At 37.1% G+C, this 27766-nt stretch overlaps 1 protein-coding gene across 1 annotated transcript; it reads right to left on the bottom strand.

The window, feature by feature from the left end:
- On the bottom strand, window positions 1–27151 carry LOC139654783 (complement factor H-like). The gene is made up of 28 exons (XM_071531957.1): window positions 26989–27151; window positions 26270–26452; window positions 25723–25828; window positions 25497–25573; window positions 25129–25311; window positions 23769–23951; window positions 23429–23626; window positions 23115–23294; window positions 22481–22651; window positions 21867–22046; window positions 21023–21193; window positions 20408–20590; window positions 16894–17082; window positions 15134–15319; window positions 14372–14533; window positions 13478–13669; window positions 13210–13395; window positions 12230–12400; window positions 7555–7562; window positions 7200–7281; window positions 6632–6811; window positions 5571–5676; window positions 5177–5253; window positions 3774–3965; window positions 2863–3051; window positions 1828–2010; window positions 999–1178; window positions 1–191 (listed from the first exon to the last, which is right to left on the bottom strand). Exons 1-28 carry the CDS (start codon window positions 27056–27058, stop codon window positions 1–3), a joined length of 4359 nt encoding a protein of 1452 aa, XP_071388058.1. The 5' UTR covers window positions 27059–27151.
- Between the last annotated feature and the right edge of the window lie 615 nt (window positions 27152–27766).

Raw genomic sequence — 27766 nt, 5'->3', positions numbered from 1 at the left:
CTACTGGCAAGAGGGCAGTGAAATCTCACCATCATTACACCTCTGACGCATTTCCAGCCTGCCGTCATGTCTTCCTCTGATGCATCTAAACGACATTTCATCATTGTGTTCTGAATACAGTTTAGTTTGATATGTATATCTGAATGCAATATTATTTTTCCTCATGTCAGCTTCCCTCACAGTGCAGGGTTCTGCAAGAGATAATGGAGAAAAAAGATTCTGTTAATGTCAGGAATGACTGTAAAGCAAACTGCACACACCCACTGATAGAGTTTAGGCATTACAGATTTTGAGGCTGCCATGTTACAGAAGCTCCACAATCTTCTATACCAGCTGACATTAAGAATATTTTCTTGGTGATGATTTGGAGGACATTGTTGCAAATTTGCAACCAAATATGGGTCTTAGGTTTAAAGAAAGTAACCTGGCCAAATTCTCTCTGCCAGTGGCTCTGCGCACACATATTACATAAATTGTGAAACATATTCACAGATACAGTTGAATCTCGAAGGGGGGTTGGCAGCTTTTGGGGGAACAAAAGCTACATATCTCATCGTCTATGGCAATTTTCATGACCGCAGGACCTACTGAAACCTCTCAAACAGCTCTGTGTGTTCAGTAGATGCTCCTTGTGTCCATTTCTACATCTGTCAGTGAAGAGTATCAGCTGCATTGACATAAATTAACAAAGTGCACATCTATTTTTTTTTACTTCAGTCAAGCAAAATGTTTGGACATATGGGTTTTGTTAGGCCATGTTATGCAAACTCTGTTCTTTCTTGTCAGATAAACGTCAGGATTATAAGGCCTAGTGTAAGTGTTCGCCACACTTACACTTTGTCTTTTCAATCAATATAGGAGGCTCAAATCAAATGACAAGGTGACAAATTGGCACTTGCAACCATTGGTAATTAAAATCAAGATGAACTGTGATTCTACAATATCATTGCTCAGACTGCAAAATAAATAAGAAATACTCAGGGAGAAATGTAACTTACTGAGGCATCTCATCTCTCCAGTCCATTCACCATTGCGGCAGGTTTTGTGAGACAGACCATCCAGAACGTAGTAACTCTGACAGGCGTATTCAACTCTTTCACCGTGGTCATACAGGTATTTCACAGAGTACTTGGTGTCTCCACCTTCAAGGAGTGGTGGCCGTCCACAACCCACAGGTGCTGAAAGAAGAAAGAGGAGGTAAATTTATAGACTTTACAGTGGAGGTTCTGAAATAGTCACCAACAGTAACAAATCTTTTGGCTTAGAGTTGGGAAAACGCTTGAGTGTGTCATCAGCAATTACACAATAAATCACATTGTATGGCCATTAATGAAGTTGGAATTAAAAAGGTGGATCAGCTGTCACCTCCAGTCAGTGATCATCAAAAAGCAGACAACCACCAATATGAACAAAAATCTGTAACATTTTTAAAAAAAAAGCATTAATTGATGTTTTCCTAAAAGCCCCATCTTCATATAATTTGCATGTTTGATAGTACTTACATACTATCAATTTATGCCAGAAGAATTTATGTTCACCCAACTTAGTGAGTAAACTGTCCAAATAGATAACTGTAAGACGACAAAAAGAGCAGCTGCAAAATGTATATGTCACAATTTCATTCAGGAGGGACATTAAATATGCAGATAGCATATCCCTAAATAAATGTAACCATTGATAAATTGATTGATTCCCAGAGTAAACGGGGCAAAAGCAGTTCTTTTGAGATCACAATGCATTGTGGGAAACATCAGACAGAAAGGTCAGAGTTAATCTTTTCCCACGAGTCCCCCAGATAAAGAGTGAGAAGACAAGAAAGGGATTTACCTCCACATGTTGGAATGTAATCACTCCACTGTCCGTTTGTTAAACATTCAACCTCTGCACTCCCTTGAAGAAACTGTCCACGGGGGCAAAAAAACCTTAACTTGCTGCCTTGTCTCATTGCTCGGCTTGTCACTCTGGTGGTTAATCTCACACTGGCAGGTATGCGTGGGACTTCACAATTTTCTGTTTTGGGGGGGAAAAATACATTAACGAATGTTTTTATTTTATTTAGTTTTCGAAAAACAGTGACATTATCGACTTTGACTCATATAGCATACATTTAACACACATCTATACAGTAAATACAGCAGTTCATGTTGTTGCAGTATCAATAATCTATTGAATTGAACTACAAAAAATATAGGAGGAACATGGTTTTCTCCTGGCACCATGAGTGGACACTACATACTCAATCAATTATGGGTATATACACAGTTTCTTGAAGGCTAATACTTAAAAATATATGCAAAAATAATAATTAGCCTTCTCATACTGCCAAGTGTTGAGCTCAGTGAATCAGTTTGAGAGTGAAAAATATATTTTTTTAAAAACTAAATTCAACTATTCTAGTGTACTTGTAGTTGACATAACAACAAAAACTGCAGTCTGCCATGTCTTACCAAGCCTTTTACTTTCCACTCAAATTTACATTGCCCTGACTTGATGCATTTTGAGTTGAAACCAGTGAAAAAAGTGACCTCCATTTGGTGACCATCAAAAGGTAAACAACCACCAATATAAACAATAATCATTTGTGCTTTCAAAACATCATATATTTCTTATTTTTAGCAGAGATATATGACACTATTTCTGCTATTAACACTCTGTCTTCATATGTATATTTTCCTTCAGTTTGATACTATTTATTAAGTTGTGTACTGTGAATGTACACCATAAAGATTCAAGTTGGCATTAAAATATGGGTAAACTCTGCAAATAAAAAAGGCTGGTAAACTGAGTTAAATTGGGATTATCCTTCTCTACCTCCCTTGGTGAAACACTGGCTGGGAAGATGACAAGCAAACAACAACATACCACTGCAATTTGGAAAGTGGGCATTCCACTGCCCAGTTTCCAAACATTCAACCTCTGTCACCCCTTGCAGTGAATATCCAAGACCACACTGAAACTTTAATTTATGTCCTTGCTTCATTGTTTCATTGGCTGCTGGCAGTCCAGTCACAGTCAGGCGAGGGTGCATCACCTCAGCTTGACAAGTGATATCTGAAAAGAAAAGAATAAAATGTGATCGATAACAAGTCTATAATAAGTCTACAATAAGTCTCTAGCCAGACTCTTAAGTCTCTAGCCAGACTCTTCTCTTCTGTGGTTCCCCGGTGGTGGAACGAGTTGCCAAACTCCATTCGATCCGCAGAATCCCTCTCTATCCTTAAGAAAAGGCTAAAGACCCAGCTCTTTAGCGAATACCTCCTTTCATAATAAAAAAAAAAAAAAAAAAAAAAAAAAAATTGATGCACTCTATGCATTACCTCATAGCACTACCTTGTAGCACTCCCTCGTAGCACCTATGTCCTGTTGGACCAGAACTTAGCTTGTTGCACTGTCTCGTAGCACCTTTGTCCTGTTGGACCAGAACTTAGCTCTATAGCACTTACTCTCGTTGTTCTCTCCTATCTAGAAACCTGCTTGTGTTGTATGCAAATCTCATGTGTAAGTCGCTTTGGATAAAAGCGTCTGCCAAATGTGAAATTGTAAAATTGTAAATTGTAAATTGTAACAAATACCGCTGCAGAGTAAGCTCTCTGTACACTAGAAAGTATCATGCTGGCTTCTTCTCAAACAAAAATACAATTTGCGGTGCTGTGAAGTTTAATGGATAGAAACTGGCTCTAACTATGCAGTCATCATATTATAAGGTGCTTTGAATAAAGGCGTGCCCTGTGTGGCTATTTTGTGTACTATTACTTTGATCTTAAGATGACTACCTTCACAAGAAGGAAATGAGCTGCTCCACTCTCCGTTTGTACCACATATCAGCTCTGAACTGCCATTTAGAAATTCCCCAGGGCCATCACAGCTGAATCTGAGGAAGCGGTCAGCGAGTATGGGCCCATCGTTGTCTGGAAGACCTCTTACTGTAATCCCTCCATCTGCAGGAGGCGGGGGGCAGCTCAAAGCTGCGTCAAAACAAACATGGAGGGGCAGTCAGACAACCACAGAAACAAGTAGAACAAGGGCATATGACTAGAAAATACAGATAAGTCACACAAATGATGGGGCGATGTCTTCCAGCAAGAACATCTGCACTCGGCCTTATCAGCCTAAATTATGAAGTGGGGCTGCAACAGAGAAAAGCGTCCCATCTCCACTATGTTGGATGCTGTAAATTCGCACATATATTTGCACATATTAAATCCTTGTGTCGGTATGGTTACCGGCGGGAAATCATCTCAGCCAACAACTTAATACAAAACTTTCTCCTAAACAGCAGTGCTCTGGACGGCTGAACCTCTTCTTCACCTCCAGCCCACTACACACCAAGAAGACATTTTGTTTACTGACGTCACCTTACTATGGAAGCCCATTTCTGCCAGTGTGATGAACAAAACATTCATTATAATGAGAAAAAAGTTAGTATCTCAAAATAATGAGAAACTTTCTCAAAATAATGAAATAGTATTTCAAAATAATGACTTAGTATCTCAGAATAACGAGAAACTTTCTCAAAAAAATGACTTAGTATCTCAAAATAATGAGAAACTTTCTCAAAATAATGAGTTAGTAGCCTATCTCAAAATAATGACTTAGTATCTCAAAATAATGAGAAACTTTCTCAAAATAATGAGTTAGTAGCCTATCTCAAAATAATGACTTAATATCTCCAAATAATGAGAAACTTTCTCAAAATAACGACTTAGTATCTCAAAATATTGACTTAGTATCTCAAAACAATGGGTTAGTATCTCAAAACAATGAGTTAGTATCTCAAAACAATGAGTTAGTATCTCAAAATAATGAGAAATGTTCTCAAAATAATGACGTAGTATCTCAAAATAATGAGAAACGTTCTCAAAATAATGACGTAGTATCTCAAAATAATGAGTTAGTATCTTTGAGATACTAACTCATTATTTTGAGAAAGTTTCTCATTATAATGACTTATATTATATATATTATATATTATTTTTTTTCATCACACTGGCAGAAATGGGCTTCCATACTTTACAAGATTTCTGGGTAACGAAGTCCTTCAAACTTTCAACAATTCAAACAGTTGTCTCTCACTGCCACTTGGGGCCACCAAAGTACAAAGTTTCCCAGTGGTGCTTCAAAGTTAAATTCAGTTGATGGAACTTTTGAACAAAAGTGCTCTGCCACTGATACCTACGTTCACATATGGGCAAGTGATTGCTCCATTTAGTCAGCAAACATGTCCTGGTGTCAGCTTTGCTCACCATGTGATACCTGCAATAAACAAACAAATCAATGTTACCCTTCTGTGCTTAAAAATCTGGTCTGGTCATCTGGTGGTAGTTCCACCGATCAGATGAATTACTCTAGGAAATATAACTCCTCTTTGTCTGTACCCACTCTTCCACCAAGCAAAACCACTCAGAGAATTCATACATGCTATTCCTATGGTGTAAAACCTCCCATTTCCATACTTCATCAAGTCCATCATGTCTTAGTTCTCTGGCTTCTGACTCTGGTGGAGAGCGGTGCAGTGTGGTTTCAGTGACAGGACAGACAGGCCATAGCATCTAAGTCTTTGATCTACATACCCTTCATTACATATGTATTTGATAATCGTTCCAAAAACAAAGTCGTCACCATGGATAATTTGGTACTGGCCATTAGGAGTATCATCAGGAAGTTCACATGGCTTTACTGGAATTTCAAGAAAAAAATATATTAGTGTATATAAAACAGCTGTATATAATTCAAACAGGTGTATATAATTATAAATATGGTGGATTATGTTTTCAGATTTTGAACATTAGGCTTATTATTTTTGGTAACACTTTACAATAAGGGTACACTAAGTTAAGGGTTAGTTAATGCTTAATAAGCATGAACTAACCCTTAATTAAGAGTTAAATAATGTGTAATTTACTAATGGTGTTCATGTTAACTAAGGTATTAATTTATACATTATTTAGTAGTTTATAAAGATGACTATTAAATAATGTATAAATTAATACCTTAGTTAACATGAACACCATTAGTAAATGATTACCAGACACAATAGTTAACTGTTAATTAAGTATTAGTTCATGCTTATTAAGCATTAACTAACCCTTAATTAATGTACCCTTATTGTAAAGTGTTACCTTTTTTTATAATTGAAAGAATTGACTGAAAATTGATTGGCAAGAAATTAGATGTAATTTGACTTTGTTCCAACTTTTTCTTTTTGAATAAAAACTGTGTTACAGCAGCAATGGGGTTGGTGGGTTGCTTTGAAAATGAAATATTTGATAGATTACTGATTTGTTGCTGAAAAAATGTAATCAGTAGCATAATCCAATGGCAAATGTTTTTTTTAATTCAGGAATTTGCAAATCATATTATGCACACTGTATTCATAATCACAGTCAAACTCCTTTTGGGAATTTGAGTAAAAAAATTAATTCCACAATCATTCTCCCCCCTAAAACTGTCTAATACCGCAATTGTTATATTTAAAATGTATAATGGATCGCACTGTTTTTGTAACCTGATTACTGCAATCCTGCTACATGTAATCTGTTACTCCACAACCCTGAGTAACAACAATGAAAGCAATCAAGCAGTCAGTGGTAAAGAGTACTAGAAAAAAAGTTGTTTTGACTTGCCAACTCACAAGAGCATTTCCCATCGCGGACTGCCGTCCACCCTTCGGTTGTACATATATATTTGATGGCTGGACCTGACACATAGCCAGTTTCACAAGTGAAATATACTACATCTCCTTGTTGGTACTCGCTTTGTTTTGAATCTTCAGAAACAGAGGCATGGGGAACATCTGGGAGCATCGAGCACACTAACAAAGCAACATGGGGAAAAAAAGTGGAAAGTGGAAACATCAGAACCATCAGTTGTGTGGCACATATAACAGAGGCCTTCAAAGTTTTGAGAGCCAAATAGAAACGTAAAGAGAAAGAGCTTTAGCCATTCGAGAGGGTGATAATATGATTGCGTGTGAGAAGATAAACCAACCAACCAACCGACAAAAAAACAAAAAAAAAACAAACCAATCCTTCTAACCATTCTGTGCACTACCATGAATCTCAACATCAAATTTACTTGGGAACATTCAGCCAGGTAATCACCCTTTTCATTGCAGCCACTCTTCCTCTGAACTAAGCACTGTATGTACCGACACAAAGCCAAATCATCGACACTTCAGTGATTAAAAGAATTCCTCTTACCATTTTCTGATAAAGAAACATCCACAATCCCCCACAGCTGGAGAAACAGAAGGATTAGAGACAGTCCCATGGTGGTGAACAGCTGTATGGTGACAAGAGTCTAACTGAGGCTCACTCCTCTGACGAGCGCTGTTTAGCTAGCAGACTTAAATGTGTGTTTGTCCCCCACTCTAGTCAGGGAGCACTGAAGGTCAAAACATGGAGTATCCAATGAGATTGCGCAAAACTGTATGAACAGAAATGAGGCATAGCAACATACCAGCACCCAATTTTCAGATAGGCAATACTAGGTTTTCAAACATTGTTCACATACAGTATCTTTGGTACATTCACATTAATTCCATAGACCATTTGCTTGGTATCCTATCAGAGTTATTCACAAAAGAGAATAAGAGAGCAAAATGATTTTCAGTCAAATGTTTTTGTATTTGTATAGCTTACTATTGTGAGCCTATTAGTTTTCTTAAAGTCTAATGTTGACTTGCATGTCACTCTGGTGACTTGGCATGACTTGACTTGGGATAGAAGGAGCAAAACATGACAATGACAATGCTACTTCTCCTACTGAAGAGTGTGATATATGGTTGGATTGACAAATGTTGACAAAATGTACTTCTTGTAAGTCACTTTGGATAAAACTGTTGTGAAAGCATGTAATAATGTAGTAATAATAAAAAAAATTGGCACAACTGATGTGTTTCTAAATCAAAGAAGGCAGGGGCGTCCTGGTGGCTTAGTGGTCTAGGGCACGTATCATGTAAGTGCAACATCCGGGGTTTGAATCCAGCCTGTGACCTTTGTCCCTTTGTAAGCCTAACCTTCTAACCTTAACCTTAGTAAGAACATGCCTAAACCCAACCACCTCCTCTGCTTTGGAACATCCCGACCATCATTTTACCCTTACCCCAACCATAGGGGCTCCTTGCCTGAACCAAACCTTCAACTTGGTTTAGGACAGCCTAGACCGTAATCTTACTCTAACCTTAACCTCAGTAACCACATGCCTAAACCCAACCACCTGCTCTGCTTCGGAACATCTCAGCCATCATCTTACCCTTACCCCAACCATACTTTTAGTCACAGTTCATGACATAATGCTGATTCTGAACTCAATGGAGAGAGACTACTGACACAATCTGAAAGATCTGAAAAGATTAAACTTATTTTGGAAGGCCAAAGCTAGCTTTGAAAGGTTGTTTTGACAAGTTGAAACTTAGTTTGAAAGTGCTGCTGCTGCTGCTGCTGTCATTTAATGTTATTTGAAAATAAATAGAACACTTTGTATTCTATATTTGTTGTGTTGATTTACAGTAAATAGCTCTTCTTTGACCTGCAAATACAAAGACATGTTCCATGCCGCTGTGCTGACTTTCCCCAAGGAGGCCCCCTGACACATTTCCATTTCCGCTTGGGGCCCCCAAAAGGCTAGATCTGGCAGTGGGTTTTATGGTTGTAAGAAACTTTTGTACACTTGAAAAAAAAAAAAAATCTGTCCGTAATTCCAGTTTAAATACATTTCTGAATGCTTGTAACAATGTATTAGTCTGATTAATGGTTAGAAGTAATGAAACCACAAAACCTTTACATGTGAAGCTACGGCACTCTCTTCACAAACTTTCATCAGTTCATTTTTAGAGCTACGAATCCTGGGATTTCTGTCAGCGTTCAGTTTGTAACTTCAGGGTTTGTCAGCTTGTACATGGTGTCCTGTACAGGGCCTGGAGGGCGGGGCTATTTGCTCTTGGCCAGTCATCTTCCCTCTGTCGAAATCCAAGCCAATTACCACCTTTCACGCTGAAACTGTTGTCATTGGCTGGACTTCCTATCAATTAGTCAAAGTTGCTTTGTATTGATTTTTCTTGTCAAATAAAGTTTATATGTGAAATGCTATGTCAGAATTTGTTAAGAGTCATTTACTATGTTGTAAACCAATACTAGTGGAAAAGCAGTGGGCTAATGTCAGCTGTGTGCCTTCACTCACTCCATTCATACATGGTGTCTCGTCCAAGCCTACATACTTATCTCTCATTAATTTAATTGCTGGCATTTTAGCTTTCAGATGGATCTGGTTAAAGAGGATTTGACCACTGGGATGTGTAGGTTGCCTGATCAGTCTCTGGGTCGCCTGTAACTAGTTTCAACCTTTCAAACCTTAAAAGCTTTCAACTTGTGGCAGTGATCTCGCTCCATAGCACTCAAATATTGGAGATGTACAAACATTTACACTCCATTTGCTTCTACTACTCATTTGACCCCTATTAGCTGTTGATTTTTATTCTATATGTCCATCTTCATGACAAGGCAGAACTTCATAATATGAGATTATGAAGTTGAGATAACATTACACAAATGACAGCTAGCTTCAAAAATTAACTGTTACTCTAGGAATCTACTGTATATCAAGATGCTACATAGGCTACTGTATGTATGCATGGCTCACATGAGACAAATTCAGTTTTCTCTCTGGGTGATGACTAAATGACCAATGGAAAAAGACCACAAAAACGTTCGATTTTTTTTCATGCATTTTTATTGAGACTTCTTAAAGACTTGAACAACATCAGCATTACGGCCCCGAGTGAGAGCTGTAGGAGAAAATTCCATTGATCAGAATTACATCTCAATGTACAGTGGGTCTAAATGCTGCATCCAGTTCTAAGTAGCCTGTATAGTTTTCGCAATAAAACTTCAGTTGGGTTATACTGAACTGACAAATATGAAGCACTGTGACTTGCTCTATCATTGTGTTGAGGAAAATAGTAACCAGACACACAGACATATTTTATTGTTCATGTTACATTACTCATGGTATAGTATAGTGTAAGGTGAGGCACCACATGTGAATAGGAAAAAATATATATTTTCATCCTATCTCAATGAAAGGGGCACAAACACTGTTTTTATTATGACTTTTTATGATTATTAATTTTATTATTAAGATATTCAAATGAGTTAAGATATCAAATGATAATATTTCATTAAAAAATTCTCAGAGGATTAAGTTTTCAGATTGTTTTCCTCTTTCATTCTGATGAATAACTACATACAGTATTTTGTGATTTACAGAGGGATTTGCAAAAATATTTATTGAGATGAATTATTTATAAAATACTATGTATATGGCAAAAGTCTGCGATTTTCATGTTTTTCATGTAAAACACAAAATAGAAATGAAAAAAAAACAAAAAACAAAAAAGCCTCTGTAAACTACTAGCTATATTTATAAAGCAGCACCATGTCAAATTTCATATAGATTGAAAAAGTATTTTGCATACAGGGAATGTTATTTTGAGAAAATGGCCAACTTTTTTTATTTTGTTTTAGCTCATTTTCTGCCTGGTGTACTTGACGTAAATAGTATGAAAATGTATAAATTAACTATATAGGCCTACAGATATTTTTGACAATTGTTTTGTACATTTTATGTAACCATGGTAGTTCTAGAAGTAAAATATTGGTAAAAATCACCATTTTCATCTATGGTGCCTCATCTTAATTGAAAAACCTTTCCAACTGCAATCTCTTGTGATCTTGCAATCATAATGTGTTGTTTCTGATATGATTTAATTTTACAGGTCATAGTGAGAAGAGAGCTATAATCCCTATAAACTTACCTGTATACATAATTTTTCAGTTAACCTCCTCTTGACCTGAAAAAATTAAGAAAAACATACTAAGTTGCTGGTAACACACTGTGTTACACTTAAACATTATTAAATTATTATTAAACATTATTCAATAAAATGCATAGACCACAATATAGTCATCTTCTCTTCTATGAACATGCTATATATATTATTGCGTATTGAATTCATTGTGCATGTGATATCCAAATCTCTATCCATCAGCCCTTGCCAATGAAACACTTTTGACTGAGTCATCTGTATTTGCACACATTTTGGCTTTTACTACTGAATTTCAAGTAAAAGAATGATGTTATTTACATATTCACTTTCAGAACCAGGGGAAAAGTCACATGTCAAAACCCACGTGAATTCAAAGCTATGTGCTACTTGGACACATGTTGGTTTTCATATGTGAACAATTTTTTTCACATTGTATTCTGACGTGGCAGTTTTTAATTTTACTCGGAGGTGTGACCAAGTCAACTTTGCTCGAGTCCCAAGTCAGTCTCAAGCCTTGAGGCACAAGTCTCAAGTCAAGTCCCAAGTCTAAATCTAGATGAACAAGTCAAGTCTCAAGTCAAAATGTAGAACACCAAGTCAAGAGTCCAGTATCAGTTTAATATCTGAAAGTCGTCTGGTGGAACAACTCTCATCACTTTCAATCCAAGTCATTTACACAAACACAAGATTTTCTTCAAGTCATCAAAGTACAAGTCAAAGTCAAGTCCCAAGTCACCAGAACCCAACTCAAGTCAAGTCTCAAGTCCTCTCTTTATGCATCAAATCAAGCCTCAAGCAATTATAATTGTTACTCGAGTCATGTCCAAGTCATGTGACTCGAGTCCCCAGCTTTTACTTCAGATGTGAAAATTTCAATTCATGGGTGAAAAGTGTTTTTCTACATGTGAACAATTTTTGTTTTCACCTGCGATGACATGACAATATTTGTTTCACATGTGAAAACTTATTTTCATTCCCGTTCCCATATTTTCATTCCCATGTCATTTGCATCAAAATTTCACATGTTCACATAAGAAAGCCAACATGTGTCCAAAAAGCACATGTTTCATATTCACGTCGAGTTTTCGCATGTGACTTTTTAGTAAGTGATGTTTGTGGATATGCAAAGGAGTTATTTGATCAATTCAGAATTGATAAAATGGTTATTACTTTGTGTGCCCAGTATTTCAACTGCATGCAAATGCTGTAGCACAATGTGTATATTTAGTTGTCGGTATAAGCAGGCAAGCTTTTTTTCCGGTCTATGTTACATCAGTGTACTTTCTATGATGTGTACTATGAATTTATATCATAAAAATGTATGTCAAGTTAAAGATGTCGGTAAACACTATTCCAGCAAAAAAGAAGGTGGGTAAACTTACACTTACGTTCACTAATCCTTACCGTTACATTCTATTGCTTCACTCCAAGCACCGTTGACACATGTCGCATTGCCTCCAGATTTTACCGTTGGGTCGTTGCACTCATATTTTATGACGTCCCCGTTCATATATCTCAATTTCTCCCCTGTCACGGTCATTGTCTGCTCCTCATATTTAGGTTTTTCGCAGTCCTCTGAAAATATAGCATGAAACATAGTGTGTCTGAGAAATCCACTCATAGACATGTAGACGTCTTCTCTTAGTCTTAGACATGCGAGAGTTAAAAAAGTATTTTGCAGAATTAAGCTTTCAGTAGTGCTGTTACACTTAGGCTAATGTGGTCCTTATCAAAAATCCTTTACATTAGCTTTTCTTAAATTATCAGTGTAGGACCTAAGGTCTGTTAATCGTGGGTCCCACACACAAGTAGTAGCATGTTTTCATTCATGGCCCATAAAACCACCAGGGGTCCTTGGGGGGGTTCCAGGGGGTCCCCAGCAAATTGATAAATTGTTAAACTTCAGCATTATTTAATTTACAAGAAGTTAATATAATTAGAGAATGTAGAAGAATGACTGTTTTGATCATACTTATCTCTCTACCTACAATAGATAGTCATGGGATTCTGGACAAAATCATAGCTAACAATAAAAATATTCTCAGATTTGGGTCCAAGAGACAAAATCTCATCAAATGGGGGTCTGTGGCTCTAATGTGGACTAAATTAGGGTTCTTGATATGAAAAAGGTTGAGAATCACTGTCCAGGGCCTTACACCTTGCTTTTATTAGTGAGCTTCAATCTAATGTCATTTAGCCAGAAAAACTGTGGCTCCTTGGCTCCACCCATTGAGGTTTAACTCAGTCAGTGAGATTATTTCTGCCTCAGAGAAAAGTATACATAGCCTAATTACAACACTCCAAATCTTCTGAAAAATCCCTGCTTTAGGTATTTTGTTTCACGATGCTGGTGTGAAATTATTCTGGATATTGTCAATACTTACGTATACACGTGAGTTTCCTTTGTTCCCATTCACCATCTTTGCATCTGATCGTGTCCCCTCCCTCCATTGCATACTTATCACGGCACTGATAAGTTACTTCAGTTTCAGACAAGTATTTCTTCTGAAATGCACCTATAACAATGGCATTCTCAACTCTAGGTGGGGGGTTGCAGGACTTGGCAAGAGCTGCAAGAAATGAAAATAGATATGTTTACATCTTGAAATATATTTTCAAATGTCAATGAGTAAAATCAGATGGATAACTCACGTCTACAGATCATTGTAAGTGATGTCCCGTTCAGGTCCCATTTTCCATTCAGACAAGTCATTTGGCTAATGTTAGAGAAGTATCCTGCCTCACAATCAATTTGGATATGTTCTCCATCTTCATATTCATCAGCTGAACGTTTCGTGATTACTGCATGAGGAATCTTAGGAATTTCTCCACATTTCCTCTTATCTAGGGAGCATATGATTATAAGTAATTAGTTGTTCTATCACAGAAACAAGGTTAGCAATAACATCAGTTGTAAATCATTGTAAATGAATGTAAGATATTGTCAGTTACTTCACCCCTCATCTACTTGTTTCTTGTAACTATTATATGCTTTTTGTAATGATAAATGTCTGTAAGATCCAAAGTCTGTAACAATGATTTTCTGCATCGTTCCTGACAAATAAATCCTTATAAGTCCTAAATACATTCATAAATAAAATACAAATCTTAAATCTGCACAGCAAAAACAAAAAGCAGACAACTACAGTCAGACCAAGAAAACAGAATTCAAATGGAAATAAGATTAGACAAGAGATCAGTTTAAAGAATCAAGATGAGCATATATATAAATCCATATCAAATTCCATTATAAATATATATGTGTGAGTATAGAAAATATATAAACGCTGGCTATGGCTGATATAAGCCAGTTGATTCTACTAGCCACTGTGCCACATAGCCCAACCAGTGTGTTAAATCTGACTTTTTTTTCATTGCAAAAACTGTTTTGGCTGCTAAATATCACATACATAGGTATCACAATTAATTTAACAATGATACATAGATGTTTAAAATGCAACACGCAGCACCTTGAAGCTGCATCAAGTCATTCTGAATCCACAAGTCACTGTGGCCAGTTTACAGCAGACATTAAAGATCCATTACCAATGCATCGAAGAGGTCCAGGCCACACTCCATCGTTACACTTGGCTTCACTCCACCAGCCTTTGGTTAAAAGCTTGTAATTATCATCGCAGGAGTAGAAGAACGTCCCATGGTACGGTCCAACTCCAAATCCATTTGCAACTTGAGGTTTTGGACAGGTGTCTACAGTATGAAAACAAAAGAAATATGGAATATCTTATAAATATGGAGGATAATAGATCAAAATATCACCATTCCAAGGAAAACAACACAGTTCTACAACAATAACGACACAAAACACAGTTGCGTATTTTTTATAATCAGTAGTACTCGAATCTGGCCACATTGTGCGCCTTGTTCATGGACATTATTTTGTGTTTCTCTTGGTTTGTCAATATGACACAAGATTGAAGATTGAACTCCAACAAGACTAAGAGTCTAACGGCCCACAACAGAGTTTGCCATGTTTAGACCACTGTGTTATGTGTATAGCATATTAAATGCATATTGAATTTTGTAGAAGCATCCCTGATGGGAATCGAACACAGGTCTGCAATCTAAGTCCCTGTGGCACACTTTGACCCATGTGACCAAAAGTGGTGAACAGAGCGTCGGACGGACAGCCAAACAGTTAGACTCTTTGACAGATATATTTGCAGTTGTTTAGAAATGTGGTGCAGTAAAATTAGTTCCCAAAAAGCCAGGTACTTTGAGCAAATCTATACTTGAGTAGAGTCTTTTAGTAAAATCGCTTGATTATTTCCCAGCTCTTGAATACAGTACCTTCACACAGGGGGTTTGGTGTCCAGCCATTATCTGTGCATGTTGCATAATCCTTGCCATCCTTATTTTTGTATCCTCTTTTGCAGCTATATGTCTGTGTTGTGCCCACAGTCCTTGTCCAGTCACTTTCTCTGGGATTGTCAAGCAGGTTGTAGTCATGTGGTCGGCTGCATGTTATTTCTAAGGCTGTAGACAAAGGTGTATTTGTTGTGTGAAACATTTGAAGCGAATGGGCAGGACACAGAGAGAACTGTAGGGACACAAGACAATAGAGAACAGGGGCCAGGTTCACAAAACCCTCTTAAGAAAAAAAATCTTCTCAAGTGCCATTTTGTTCTTAACCTTAGTCTTAAGAGAGAAAAAAAAAAAGGAAAAAAATGCTATTCTCAAAAAAGTTCTTATATATTTTCTTAACTTTCTTCTTGTTTCTTCCTAAGAAAAAACTTATAAATAAATGGTATTCTTGAAAGTTCTCAAATTTGTTCTTGATTTTTTTCTTAACTTTAAGACAGCCCTTCACCTGTCATAAAATTCCTACAGTGAAAGGGTAAGCCTCTAATATCATATATGTAAACACATTTTAGACAAGTAGGTTATAGTTCAAAGTCTTCATAGGTTCCCCTACACCTAACATTAAGATGAACATTGTAAAGCTTTATTTGGTGTAGGCCAGGTAGGCCTCTGTCTCATGTCTGTTGGAAATAACAACAGCAACCAATGTTTAAATCTTTGCTCTAGTTGTCCTAAATAGGTTTTTCCCCAATTGTTTTGTAGATGGAAGCACTTAGGGTTTCCTCCTAGCCTTGCCTCCTAGCCTTGTCTCCTAGCCTTGTCTCCTAGCCTCCTAGCCTTGTCTCCTAGCCTCAATGGCAGTAAGCCTAAAGTTTATTAACCAGACTTAATTCAGGCCCTATTTTGAGAAGTTCTTAAGTAGGAAAATTAAATAAATTCGTAAGAAATTAGACTGTTACTACAAAAATATTGAGGAATTGCACTTAAGAGCCTTCTTAAGAACTTCCTAAAATTTCCTCTTATGTCATTTCTTAAGAACTATCTTAAGAACACATTGGTGAATCCGGCCCCAGATCTGCAGCTACTTCACTCTCCAACCAAGGTGCTAAACAAAAGCATGAACCAGAAGAAAAGAAAATATCCAGCAACACACCACAAGTGAATGGACAGGACACACACTACATAGAGAACTGTAGGGACAGCAAACAAAGTGGAAACTATTCAACAATCCTCTACACTGTTGACCAAAATATACAAATTGCTACCTTCCACATCGTGCTGCATCTGAGCAATTAATATGGAAGAAATGCATTATTTTACCTTAGCACACGTACTATACTTGGGGATATTGTTCATTTTACATGGTGAATGATTGCATAGGGTAACCAAGCTTAAACTGTATTTGTTGAATGCTGTATGTCCTTATCTCTACAGCTCTGAATCCTGGTCCAAACATTTGCCCCCCTACAGGTAACAGTAAAGCTTCCATTACATACATTGTAATTCAGCTATGCTTTTTCTTGTGTATTTTTTTATATTGGTGCTGCTTTATGGTCTAACATGACATAACATTCTAAACCAACTACATGTTCTGTGTGCCACATCTTTTTCTTCAAATAGTGATGAACTGCAGTTGACGGATATATCTACAGTTGTTTAGAAATGCAGTGCAGCAAAATTAGTGACCAAAATGCATAAAGTATTTTAGTAAAATCACTTGATTATTTCCCAGCTCTTGAATACAGTACCTTTTTCACACAGGGGGTTTGGTGTCCATCCATTATCTGTGCATGTTGCATAATCCTCATCGTCCTTATTTTTATATCCTGTTTTACAGCTATATGTCTGTGTTGTGCCCACAGTCCTTGTCCAGTCACTTTCTCTGGGATTGTCAAGCAGGTTGTAGTCATGTGGTCGGCTGCAAGTTATTTCTAAGGCTGTAGACAAAGGTGTATTTGTTGTGTGAAACATTTCAAGTGAATGGACAGGACACAGAGAGAACTGTAGGGACACAAGACAATAGAGAACAGGGGCCAGGTTCACAAAACCCTCTTAAGAAAAAAAATCTTCTCAAGTGCCATTTTGTTCTTAACCTTAGTCTTAAGAGAAAAAAAAAAAGGAAAAAAATGCTATTCTCAAAAAAGTTCTTATATATTTTCTTAACTTTCTTCTTATGTTTCTTCCTAAGAAAAAACATAAATAAATGGTATTCTTGAAAGTTCTCAAATTTGTTCTTGATTTTTTTCTTAACTTTAAGACAGCCCTTCACCTGTCTTAAAATTCCTACAGTGAAAATGTAAGCCTCTAATATCATATATTTAAACACATTTTAGACAAGTAGGTTATAGTTCAAAGTCTTCATAGGTTCCCCTACACCTAACATTAAGATGAACATTTATTGTAAAGCTTTATTTGGTGTAGGGCCAGGTAGGCCTCTGTCTCATGTCTGTTGAAAATAACAACCAGTACCAATAGCAACCAATGTTTAAATCTTTGCTCTAGTTGCCCTAAATAGGTTTTTCCCCAATTGTTTTGTAGATGGAAGCACTTTGGGTTTCCTCCTAGCCTTGCCTCCTAGCCTTGTCTCCTAGCCTCCTAGCCTTGTCTCCTAGCCTCAATGGCAGTAAGCCTAAAGTTTATTAACCAGACTTAATTCAGGCCCTATTTTGAGAAGTTCTTAAGTAGGAAAATTAAATAAATTCGTAAGAAATTAGACTGTTACTACAAAAATATTGAGGAATTGCACTTAAGAGCCTTCTTAAGAACTTCCTAAAATTTCCTCTTATGTCATTTCTTAAGAACTATCTTAAGAACACATTGGTGAATCCGGCCCCAGATCTGCAGCTACTTCACTCTCCAACCAAGGTGCTAAACAAAAGCATGAACCAGAAGAAAAGAAAATATCCAGCAACACACCACAAGTGAATGGACAGGACACACACTACATAGAGAACTGTAGGGACAGCAAACAAAGTGGAAACTATTCAACAATCCTCTACACTGTTGACCAAAATATACAAATTGCTACCTTCCACATCGTGCTGCATCTGAGCAATTAATATGGAAGAAATGCATTATTTTACCTTAGCACACGTACTATACTTGGGGATATTGTTCATTTTACATGGTGAATGATTGCATAGGGTAATCAAGCTTAAACTGTATTTGTTGAATGCTGTATGTCCTTATCTCTACAGCTCTGAATCCCGGTCCAAACATTTGCCCCCCTACAGGTAACAGTAAAGCTTCTATTACATACATTGTAATTCAGCTATGCTTTTTCTTGTGTATTTTTTATATTGGTGCTGCTTTATGGTCTAACATGACATAACTTTCTAAACCAACTACATGTTCTGTGTGCCACATCTTTTTCTTCAAATAGTGATGAACTGCAGTTGACGGATATATCTACAGTTGTTTAGAAATGCAGTGAAGCAAAATTAGTGACCAAAATGCATAAAGTATTTTAGTAAAATCACTTGATTATTTCCCAGCTCTTGAATACAGTACCTTTTTCACACAGGGGGTTTGGTGTCCATCCATTATCTGTGCATGTTGCATAATCCTCATCGTCCTTATTTTTATATCCTGTTTTACAGCTATATGTCTGTGTTGTGCCCACAGTCCTTGTCCAGTCACTTTCTCTGGGATTGTCAAGCAGGTTGTAGTCATGTGGTCGGCTGCATGTTATTTCTAAGGCTGTAGACAAAGGTGTATTTGTTGTGTGAAACATTTGAAGCGAATGGGCAGGACACAGAGAGAACTGTAGGGACACAAGACAATAGAGAACAGGGGCCAGGTTCACAAAACCCTCTTAAGAAAAAAAATCTTCTCAAGTGCCATTTTGTTCTTAACCTTAGTCTTAAGAGAAAAAAAAAAAAGGAAAAAAATGCTATTCTCAAAAAAGTTCTTATATATTTTCTTAACTTTCTTCTTGTTTCTTCCTAAGAAAAAACTTATAAATAAATGGTATTCTTGAAAGTTCTCAAATTTGTTCTTGATTTTTTTCTTAACTTTAAGACAGCCCTTCACCTGTCTTAAAATTCCTACAGTGAAAAGGTAAGCCTCTAATATCATATATGTAAACACATTTTAGACAATAGGTTATAGTTCAAAGTCTTCATAGGTTCCCCTACACCTAACATTAAGATGAACATTTATTGTAAAGCTTTATTTGGTGTAGGGCCAGGTAGGCCTCTGTCTCATGTCTGTTGGAAATAACAACAGCAACCAATGTTTAAATCTTTGCTCTAGTTGCCCTAAATAGGTTTTTCCTGAATTGTTTTGTAGATGGAAGCACTTTGGGTTTCCTCCTAGCCTTGCCTCCTAGCCTTGTCTCCTAGCCTCCTAGCCTTGTCTCCTAGCCTCAATGGCAGTAAGCCTAAAGTTTATTAACCAGACTTAATTCAGGCCCTATTTTGAGAAGTTCTTAAGTAGGAAAATTAAATAAATTCGTAAGAAATTAGACTGTTACTACAAAAATATTGAGGAATTGCACTTAAGAGCCTTCTTAAGAACTTCCTAAAATTTCCTCTTATGTCATTTCTTAAGAACTATCTTAAGAACACATTGGTGAATCCGGCCCCAGATCTGCAGCTACTTCACTCTCCAACCAAGGTGCTAAACAAAAGCATGAACCAGAAGAAAAGAAAATATCCAGCAACACACCACAAGTGAATGGACAGGACACACACTACATAGAGAACTGTAGGGACAGCAGACAAAGTGGAAACTATTCAACAATCCTCTACACTGTTGACCAAAATATACAAATTGCTACCTTCCACATCGTGCTGCATCTGAGCAATTAATATGGAAGAAATGCATTATTTTACCTTAGCACACGTACTATACTTGGGGATATTGTTCATTTTACATGGTGAATGATTGCATAGGGTAATCAAGCTTAAACTGTATTTGTTGAATGCTGTATGTCCTTATCTCTACAGCTCTCAATCCCGGTCCAAACATTTGCCCCCCTACAGGTAACAGTAAAGCTTCTATTACATACATTGTAATTCAGCTATGCTTTTTCTTGTGTATTTTTTATATTGGTGCTGCTTTATGGTCTAACATGACATAACTTTCTAAACCAACTACATGTTCTGTGTGCCACATCTTTTTCTTCAAATAGTGATGAACTGCAGTTGACGGATATATCTACAGTTGTTTAGAAATGCAGTGAAGCAAAATTAGTGACCAAAATGCATAAAGTATTTTAGTAAAATCACTTGATTATTTCCCAGCTCTTGAATACAGTACCTTTTTCACACAGGGGGTTTGGCCTCCATCCATCAGTTGTGCATGTTGCATAATCCTCGTCATCCTTATTTTTATATCCTGTTTTACAGCTATATCTATGTGTTGTGCCCACCCTCCTTGTCCAGTCACTTTCTCTGGGATTGTTAAGCAGGTCGTAGTCTTTTGGTCGGCTGCAAGTTTTTTCTAAGGTTATAGAGAAAGATGTGTTGGTTGTGTGAAACATTTGAAGTGAATGGACAGGACACACACTACATAGAACAGGAAACAGAGAACAGATCTGCAGCTACTTCACTCTCCAACCAAGGTGCTAAACAAAAGCATGAACCAGAAGAAAAGAAAATGTCCAGCAACACTTGGAATGTATTGGTTTAAATAAAGGACTCCATATTCTACCAGACAATCAAAGTGGAAACTATTCAACAATCATTTACACTGTTGACCAAAAATACAAATTACTACCTTCCACATCCTGCTGCATCTGAACAGTTAATATGGATGCAATGCATTATTTCATCTTAGCACACACACTGTACTTGGGAACATTCATCCTTTTCCATAGTGAATGATTGCATAGGGGAACCAAACTTAAACTGTATGTGTTGTATGCTTCCTTACCTCTACAGCTCTCAATCCCGATCCAAACATTTGCCCCCCTACAGGTAATAGTAAAGCTTCCTTCATAATCATCCATGCAGACATACTCGACCTTTTCATTGTTATTGTATTTCCACTTTTCACTGCTGACAATTACAGCATTTGGGATATCTAGTTTGTTGCATGTAATCTCTGAAATAAATTAAATTCAATTATGAAGCATTCTACACACTGACTGGCTGGTGATAATCACAACAACATGATACAGAGCTTCCTTATTATATGTGGAGGTATGGTTATATCTTTATTTTTAAAGTGAAAAAGAATTGATAATTGTTGTCAGTTTTGGATTCTTCTTTCAAATATAAGCTCTACAAAATTTAAAGAATTAGTAATTTAAGTTGGCTAACTAGGTCATCTTCATTGCTTTGAGAAAATTGAACCAGACAGAACACCAACAATACAAAATTGATATTTTGTTAGGATATACTGATATTGCTGTTTTGATGGATGCCTACAACATGTCCCACATCTTAAAAACAACTTCCAGGAGTTGTCCTGTTTCAGCGTTGCCTTGTCATGAGTATCTATAATGTCATATCTCCATGCTAGACAGCATTACATACATTGTAATTCAGCTATGCTTTTTCTTGTGTATTTTTATATTGGTGCTGCTTTATGGTCTAACATGACATAACTTTCTAAACCAACTACATGGTCTGTGTGCCACATCTTTTTCTTCAAAGAGTGATGAACTGCAGTTGACTGACATGTCTGCAGTTAGAAATGCAGTGCAGTAAAATTAGCGCCCAAAATGTGTAATGTATTGTGAAATTGCTTAATTCCCAGCCCGTGAATACAGTACCTTCACACAGGGGGTTTGGTGTCCATCCACCAGTTGTGCATGTTGCATAATCCTCGTCATCCTTATTTTTGTATCCTGTTATACAGCTATATCTCTGTCTTTGGCCCAGCCTCCTTCTCCAGTCACTTTCTCTGAGATTGTTAAGCAGGTTGTAGTCATGTGGTAGGTTGCAAGTTTTTTCTAAGGTTACAGAGAAAGGTATATTGGTTGTGTGAAACATTTGAAGTGAATGGACAGGACACACACTACATAGGGAACTGTAGGGACAGGAGACAGCAGCTATTTCACAGTCTAACCAAGGTGCTACCAAAAGCATGAAGCAGAAGAAAAGAAAATGTCCAGCAACACTTGGAACACGTTAGTTTAAATAAAGGACTCCATATTCTACCAGACAATCAAAGTGGAAACTATTCAACAATAATTTGCACTGTTGACCAAAAATAGAAATTACTACCTTCCACATCCTGCTGCATCTGAACAATTCATATGAATGAAATGCATTATTTTATCTTAGCATACATACTGTGCTTGGAAATAGTCATCCTTTTACATAGTGAATGATTCCATAGGGTAACAAACTCAAACTGTATGTGTTGTATGCTGTATGTCCTTACCTCTACAGTTCGGAGTCCCAGTCCAACCATTTGCCTCACAGGTAAGAATAAATCTTCCTGTATAATCACCCACGCAGTCATACTGGACCCGTTCATTGTTCTTGTATATCCACTTTTCATTGCTGACAATTACAGCATTTGGGATATCTTCTTTCTTGTCGCATGTTATCTCTGAAATAAATTAAATTAAGTTAGTTCTTTCATTTGAAAGTTTTGGGTCCTTCTTTTTAAAATTAACTAACTGGCTACGTGTCATTTTACAAGATAAATAGTTTGTTAATCCAATGTTTTGGCAAAGGACACAGTCTATTTATTGTTTGCTGTCGTTGCTCAGCAACAGATTCAGACATGTTGATCAGTGAAGTACCGATGTGATCGACCTGTCATTCACCTGTTGTAGCAAACCCTGACCACGCCCCTCTCTTCTATTTCACCCACAAGATTTGAATTCATAAAAATAGATTTTAATGTATGAAAAAAATAATGCATAAGTGAACAAAAGGACATTGTAAGTGAAAGCAGAAGAAATCAAAACTTTTTCAGTTTCAAAACTTTTTTTCCTATTTACAAAATAAGATACAAATGTAACTATATGGCAGCAAATGCAAGAAATACAGTGTCTTCTTCAAAATACCTTGACACAGTGGGTTTGGTGTCCACCCATCCCTTGTGCATGTGGCGTGGTTCCTGCCATGTGTTCTTTTGTAGCCTGCTCTACATGAATAACTTACAGTGTCATCCAACTTTTTCGTTTGCCAGTAGCTCTGCCCCCAGTAATACACACGGTAATCACGTGGATCGGCACATGTTACCTCTAAAATAAGAAAAAGAATTGCGTCAGTGAGATTGATCTGAAGTAAATCAAGACCAGAATAGTAATCATCAGGACTTGATGAGCAATCACAGTAAAACATGACAACCTCAACAAAAGCTCAAGCAGTTCTGTACCTTGGCACACCAGTGAAGGAATGCTCCATGTTCCATCGGCTTTGCAGGTAACCTCTGCTGAGGTGTCTCTTTTGTTAACAATCCAGAACTTCTTTGCACATGTGACTGTTACTGTGTCACCAGGTGAAAACACACTTCTGAATTTGGGTTCATAGCTGGTTCCCGTGATTGGTGTCAGTGACAGACTACATTTTATTGCTGCATTGGTTGGGAAATTAAAGGTGTAGTTTGTTAGTTTGTTTTAATAAGAAGAACTACCATGACAACCATCAAGTATCACACTTTCAGTATTCAGCAAGCTCTAAATAATAAACTGGATCTCTCTATATACAATACTTACGTTCACACAGAGGAGTAGGGCTCCACTCTGCTCTGAGGCCTACTTTTGTGCAAGTTGGAGATCTATTTTCAGTAGGTTTGTACTTGTCATTGCATTGAAAACGCAGGATTTCATTTTCTTTGTACTCATTGATATTGCCAAGCACTTGACCATTTTCAATCACTGGTGCTGTACATTTTACCTCTGTTGAAGAATACACACACACACACACGAATATAAATTACATTTGTTTATGAAGAGGCACATGAATAGTAACATTTTAACCTTTAATTAGCTCAAAAACTTTTTTTCAACTCAAGAACATTTTTGAAAATATTCTAAAGTATTATGTCATAAAGATCTGGATCCAGATGTGAAGGGTCTCCAGATATTTTATTTCATATTTACTACAAATTTTCCATTCCCCACATTTCACAATGTTCACAAACAATACAAAGCAGAAGCAAAAATTCATAGCTAAAAAATGTATTGAAAAAATTCTGTTAAACTGTCACATGTTGTCATTGTATTTATCAATCAATTGTAAAATGAAAAGGGAGTTGACCTTCAAACTTAAACTGTAGAAGTTACAGTAGAAGACTGTGGTTACACTGGGCAGCTCCCAGTGCTCTACAGTATCCAGTGCTATCCCAAACAGCATAATTGGCATAAAAAGATCTTAAAAAAGAATTACCAAATTGAACGATATTCCCCTGAACAATCCCATCACCATTTAATTGATGTTTTGAACTAATGGTTTTGAACTAGTAGAACTAGGTACATGAGTGTGCTTGCTGAAAAAGCAATGATCTGCTTGACTAGGTGGTCCCTAGGTCAGTGATTCTCAACCTTTTTCATATCAAGGATCCCTAATTTAGTCCACATTAGGGCCACGGACCCCCATTTGATTTGATTTTGTCTCTTGGACACAAATCTGAGTATACTTTTCTTGTCAGATATGATTTTGTCCCGAATTCCATGACTATCTGTATTGTAGGTAGAGAGATACGTGAAATTATGATCAAAACAGTCATTCTTCTACATTCTCTAATTGTGTTCACTTCTTGTAAATGAAGTAATAGTGAAGTTTAACAATTCATAAATTTGCATGGGGACCCCCTGGAACCCCCTCAAGGACCCCTGGTGGTCTCCGGACCCCACGTTGAGAACCACTGCCCTAGGTGATTACTAGTGGTTGTTAGGTGATTACTAGTGGTCACTAAGCTGTTACTAAGTGGTTGCTAAGGTGATTACCTCTGATTGTTACAGTGATTACTGCTGGTTGCTAGGGTGTTATATGTATGTGTGTGTGTCCCTGTCCCTCTCCTTCAACTCCCTCTTTAAAACTCTCCTTTCTCCCCTTTACCGCACCCTACAGTACCTATGCATGTTGGAGCTTCGCCACTCCACTCTCCAGTTTCTTCACAGTGGATCTCTGGCAACCCCGACAGGATTAAAGAGCTCGACCTGCAGCTGAATCGGACTACGTTGCCATAGGTCGCCTCCTCTGCGTCCCCAATCACCTGGACATTATCTTTCACATGTATCACCGGGCATTGTTGGGCTGGGATGAGAAAATAGATCCAAAATATCAGCTTGCATGAACAATGAAACCTCAAGGGGATTAAAATATAAGCATTGCACAAGAGCGGGATTCAATGTCATGGATTCATGTTTACACGAGGAGTGATATCTCCACCTATGTGGGAGGAGATGCGTGAATAAAGATCCTTTACTTTCAGCTCTTACCCTCACAGACAGGGACAACACCATCCCAGCCCTCTGCCATGCAACGTCGGTAGTTTGTCCTACTGACCATTTGGTAGCTGAAAAGAACATGACATAGAAACGGAAAATGGAAACGTCCCATTCAAATAAGCCAAGTTAAAGTTGCTTTGCTCGTTATGCAGAGAGAAATAGAGACGCATAATAAAAAAAACAAGGCAAATCGGTTAAAAATAAACTCTTTTCATACCCTTGCTGGCAGGTGTATACAACTTCTGACCCAAAGACAAAGTCGTCTCCCTTCTCCAGGTGAAATTCGGCAAACTGGGCATCGCCAGGGTGACCACATGATCTTGCTGAAAACAATGATTATGAGAGTGAGCGTGGGTGAATATGGCAGCTCTAAATTGAACCTTGCACACAGAAAAACAAAATAATTTTCTTTTACCATCCTAACCCTATATGCAATATATGATCAACACTGACATATGATGGCATTTTTAATACCAAAAAGGCAACCGTGTATCAAAGTACATTTCTGGTTTGCATTATAACACATGGAAAGATCCATGAAAAGTTGTTTTTTGTATTATTATTATGATTAGCACATATATTGGCCAACTTCCAATAATGGAGGCAGGCATTTCAGGTTAACGTTACAATGAAAATAAAGTTTTCTTTATGTGCTTATGTAATGTGCACGCATTCAACGCACATGGCACCATCTCCATTTACCACTCCCATTATAATAAAAGATATTGATATTAATTTCCAAGCAGTATAAGATGGTAACTTACGTTGACAATTAGCCCCACGAGACTGCCATTTCCCCTCTACACACAGCAATTTGAAAAATCCAGCGAAGCCGACATTGCAGCCCACTCTGACTTGTGTCCCACCAGCGTAGGTGGCTGCCAGGCCAGTGATGTCGAAATTTGAATCGTACAGGCGACTGCTTAAAAAATCTTGAAGTGTACAATCTGAGGAAAAACAACAATAATAATAATAATAACCTTTATTTGTGTAGCACCTTTCATACACAACATGCAGCTCAAAGTGCTTTACATCAATAGAAGGCAGATAAAAGACAGATAAAGATAAAATTCATATGAAAGAACGAGCAAAATGCATTGCATTCAAAGAAACAAATCAAGTAAAATAGAAAGGTAAAAGCACACAACAAATACTCCCACTTTTAGATGCACATTGTGAGTGAATCCATATGTTTTTCTTTAATTTTCTTTTCCCCTCTCCTTCCTGATTCTACTCTTGATCCGATAAACACAATCCGATGAACACAAATACATTTTAATCACATTGTATGTTCATTTAGCAGATCAACATTCAATGACAACTTCATGTTTCAGCTCATATAAAACAAAATGTGATGGCAGTAACAACAAAAAACATCAGAAAAAAGATCCAAAATGTAAAAAAAAAAAAAAAAAAAACTCAATAAAATGATTACTTAAATGGACTTATGAATGTAACCATTTGTTTAAGAGTATGGTCTTACCTTTACTTTTCACTAAGGTCAGTGTATGCAGCCACAAAATTAGGATACAGCTTCGAGTTATTCCATGCATTTTGTCTTCATTACCCTAAACAGCGCGATAGAACGTGAATCTTGGGACTGAAACACTTTTACACTCAGCGGATTTTGCAGGGGAAAGCGATTGCTCAACGATTTGCACAAGTCTGTTCCAGTCCCCCAACACACTCTCAGGCTATTAGGAAAGAGATCAAATGAGGAAGTGACCGCACAATGCCTTATATGACACACTGGATCCACAGCAGAAGCTTGATGGACAAAGAGGCAGTTTGGAGTGGCATGTCTGTTTTTTTTTTTTCTTGAAAGGGTAAATGTTTTTTCCACTTGTGTATAACTGCAATGCAATTAGTGTTCCAAGGGTTTCATGGCCATGTAGTCAGGCTTTGACATTTTTTTTTTTTTTATCATTCAGTGACTAAGCAGAGTATTCCTGTAAAGGTTTATTTGTTTTTTCCCCCATCCTGGTAATCATTTGCAGCAATCAATTGAGCAAACAAAATAGGATGCAGGGGCCAGATTCACAAAACCCTCTTAAGAAAAGAAATCTTCTCAAGTGCCATTTTTTTCTTAACTTTAGTCTTAAGAAAAAACAAATAGGAAAAAATGCTATTCTCAAAAACAGTTCTTATATATTTTCTTGACTTTCTTCTCATGTTTCTTCCTAAGAAAAAACTTAGGAATAAATGGTATTCTTGGAGGGAAAGTTCTCAAATTTGTTCTTGATTTTTTTCTTAACTTTAAG

Source organism: Centroberyx affinis, unplaced genomic scaffold (genome assembly GCF_046629955.1).
Source record: "Centroberyx affinis isolate AG114_WGS23_722 - 3 ecotype Tasmania unplaced genomic scaffold, CSIRO-AGI_Caff_v1 ptg002150l_1, whole genome shotgun sequence".
Taxonomy (NCBI): Eukaryota; Metazoa; Chordata; class Actinopteri; order Beryciformes; family Berycidae; genus Centroberyx; species Centroberyx affinis.
This window is presented reverse-complemented; position numbering and strand designations above follow the sequence as displayed.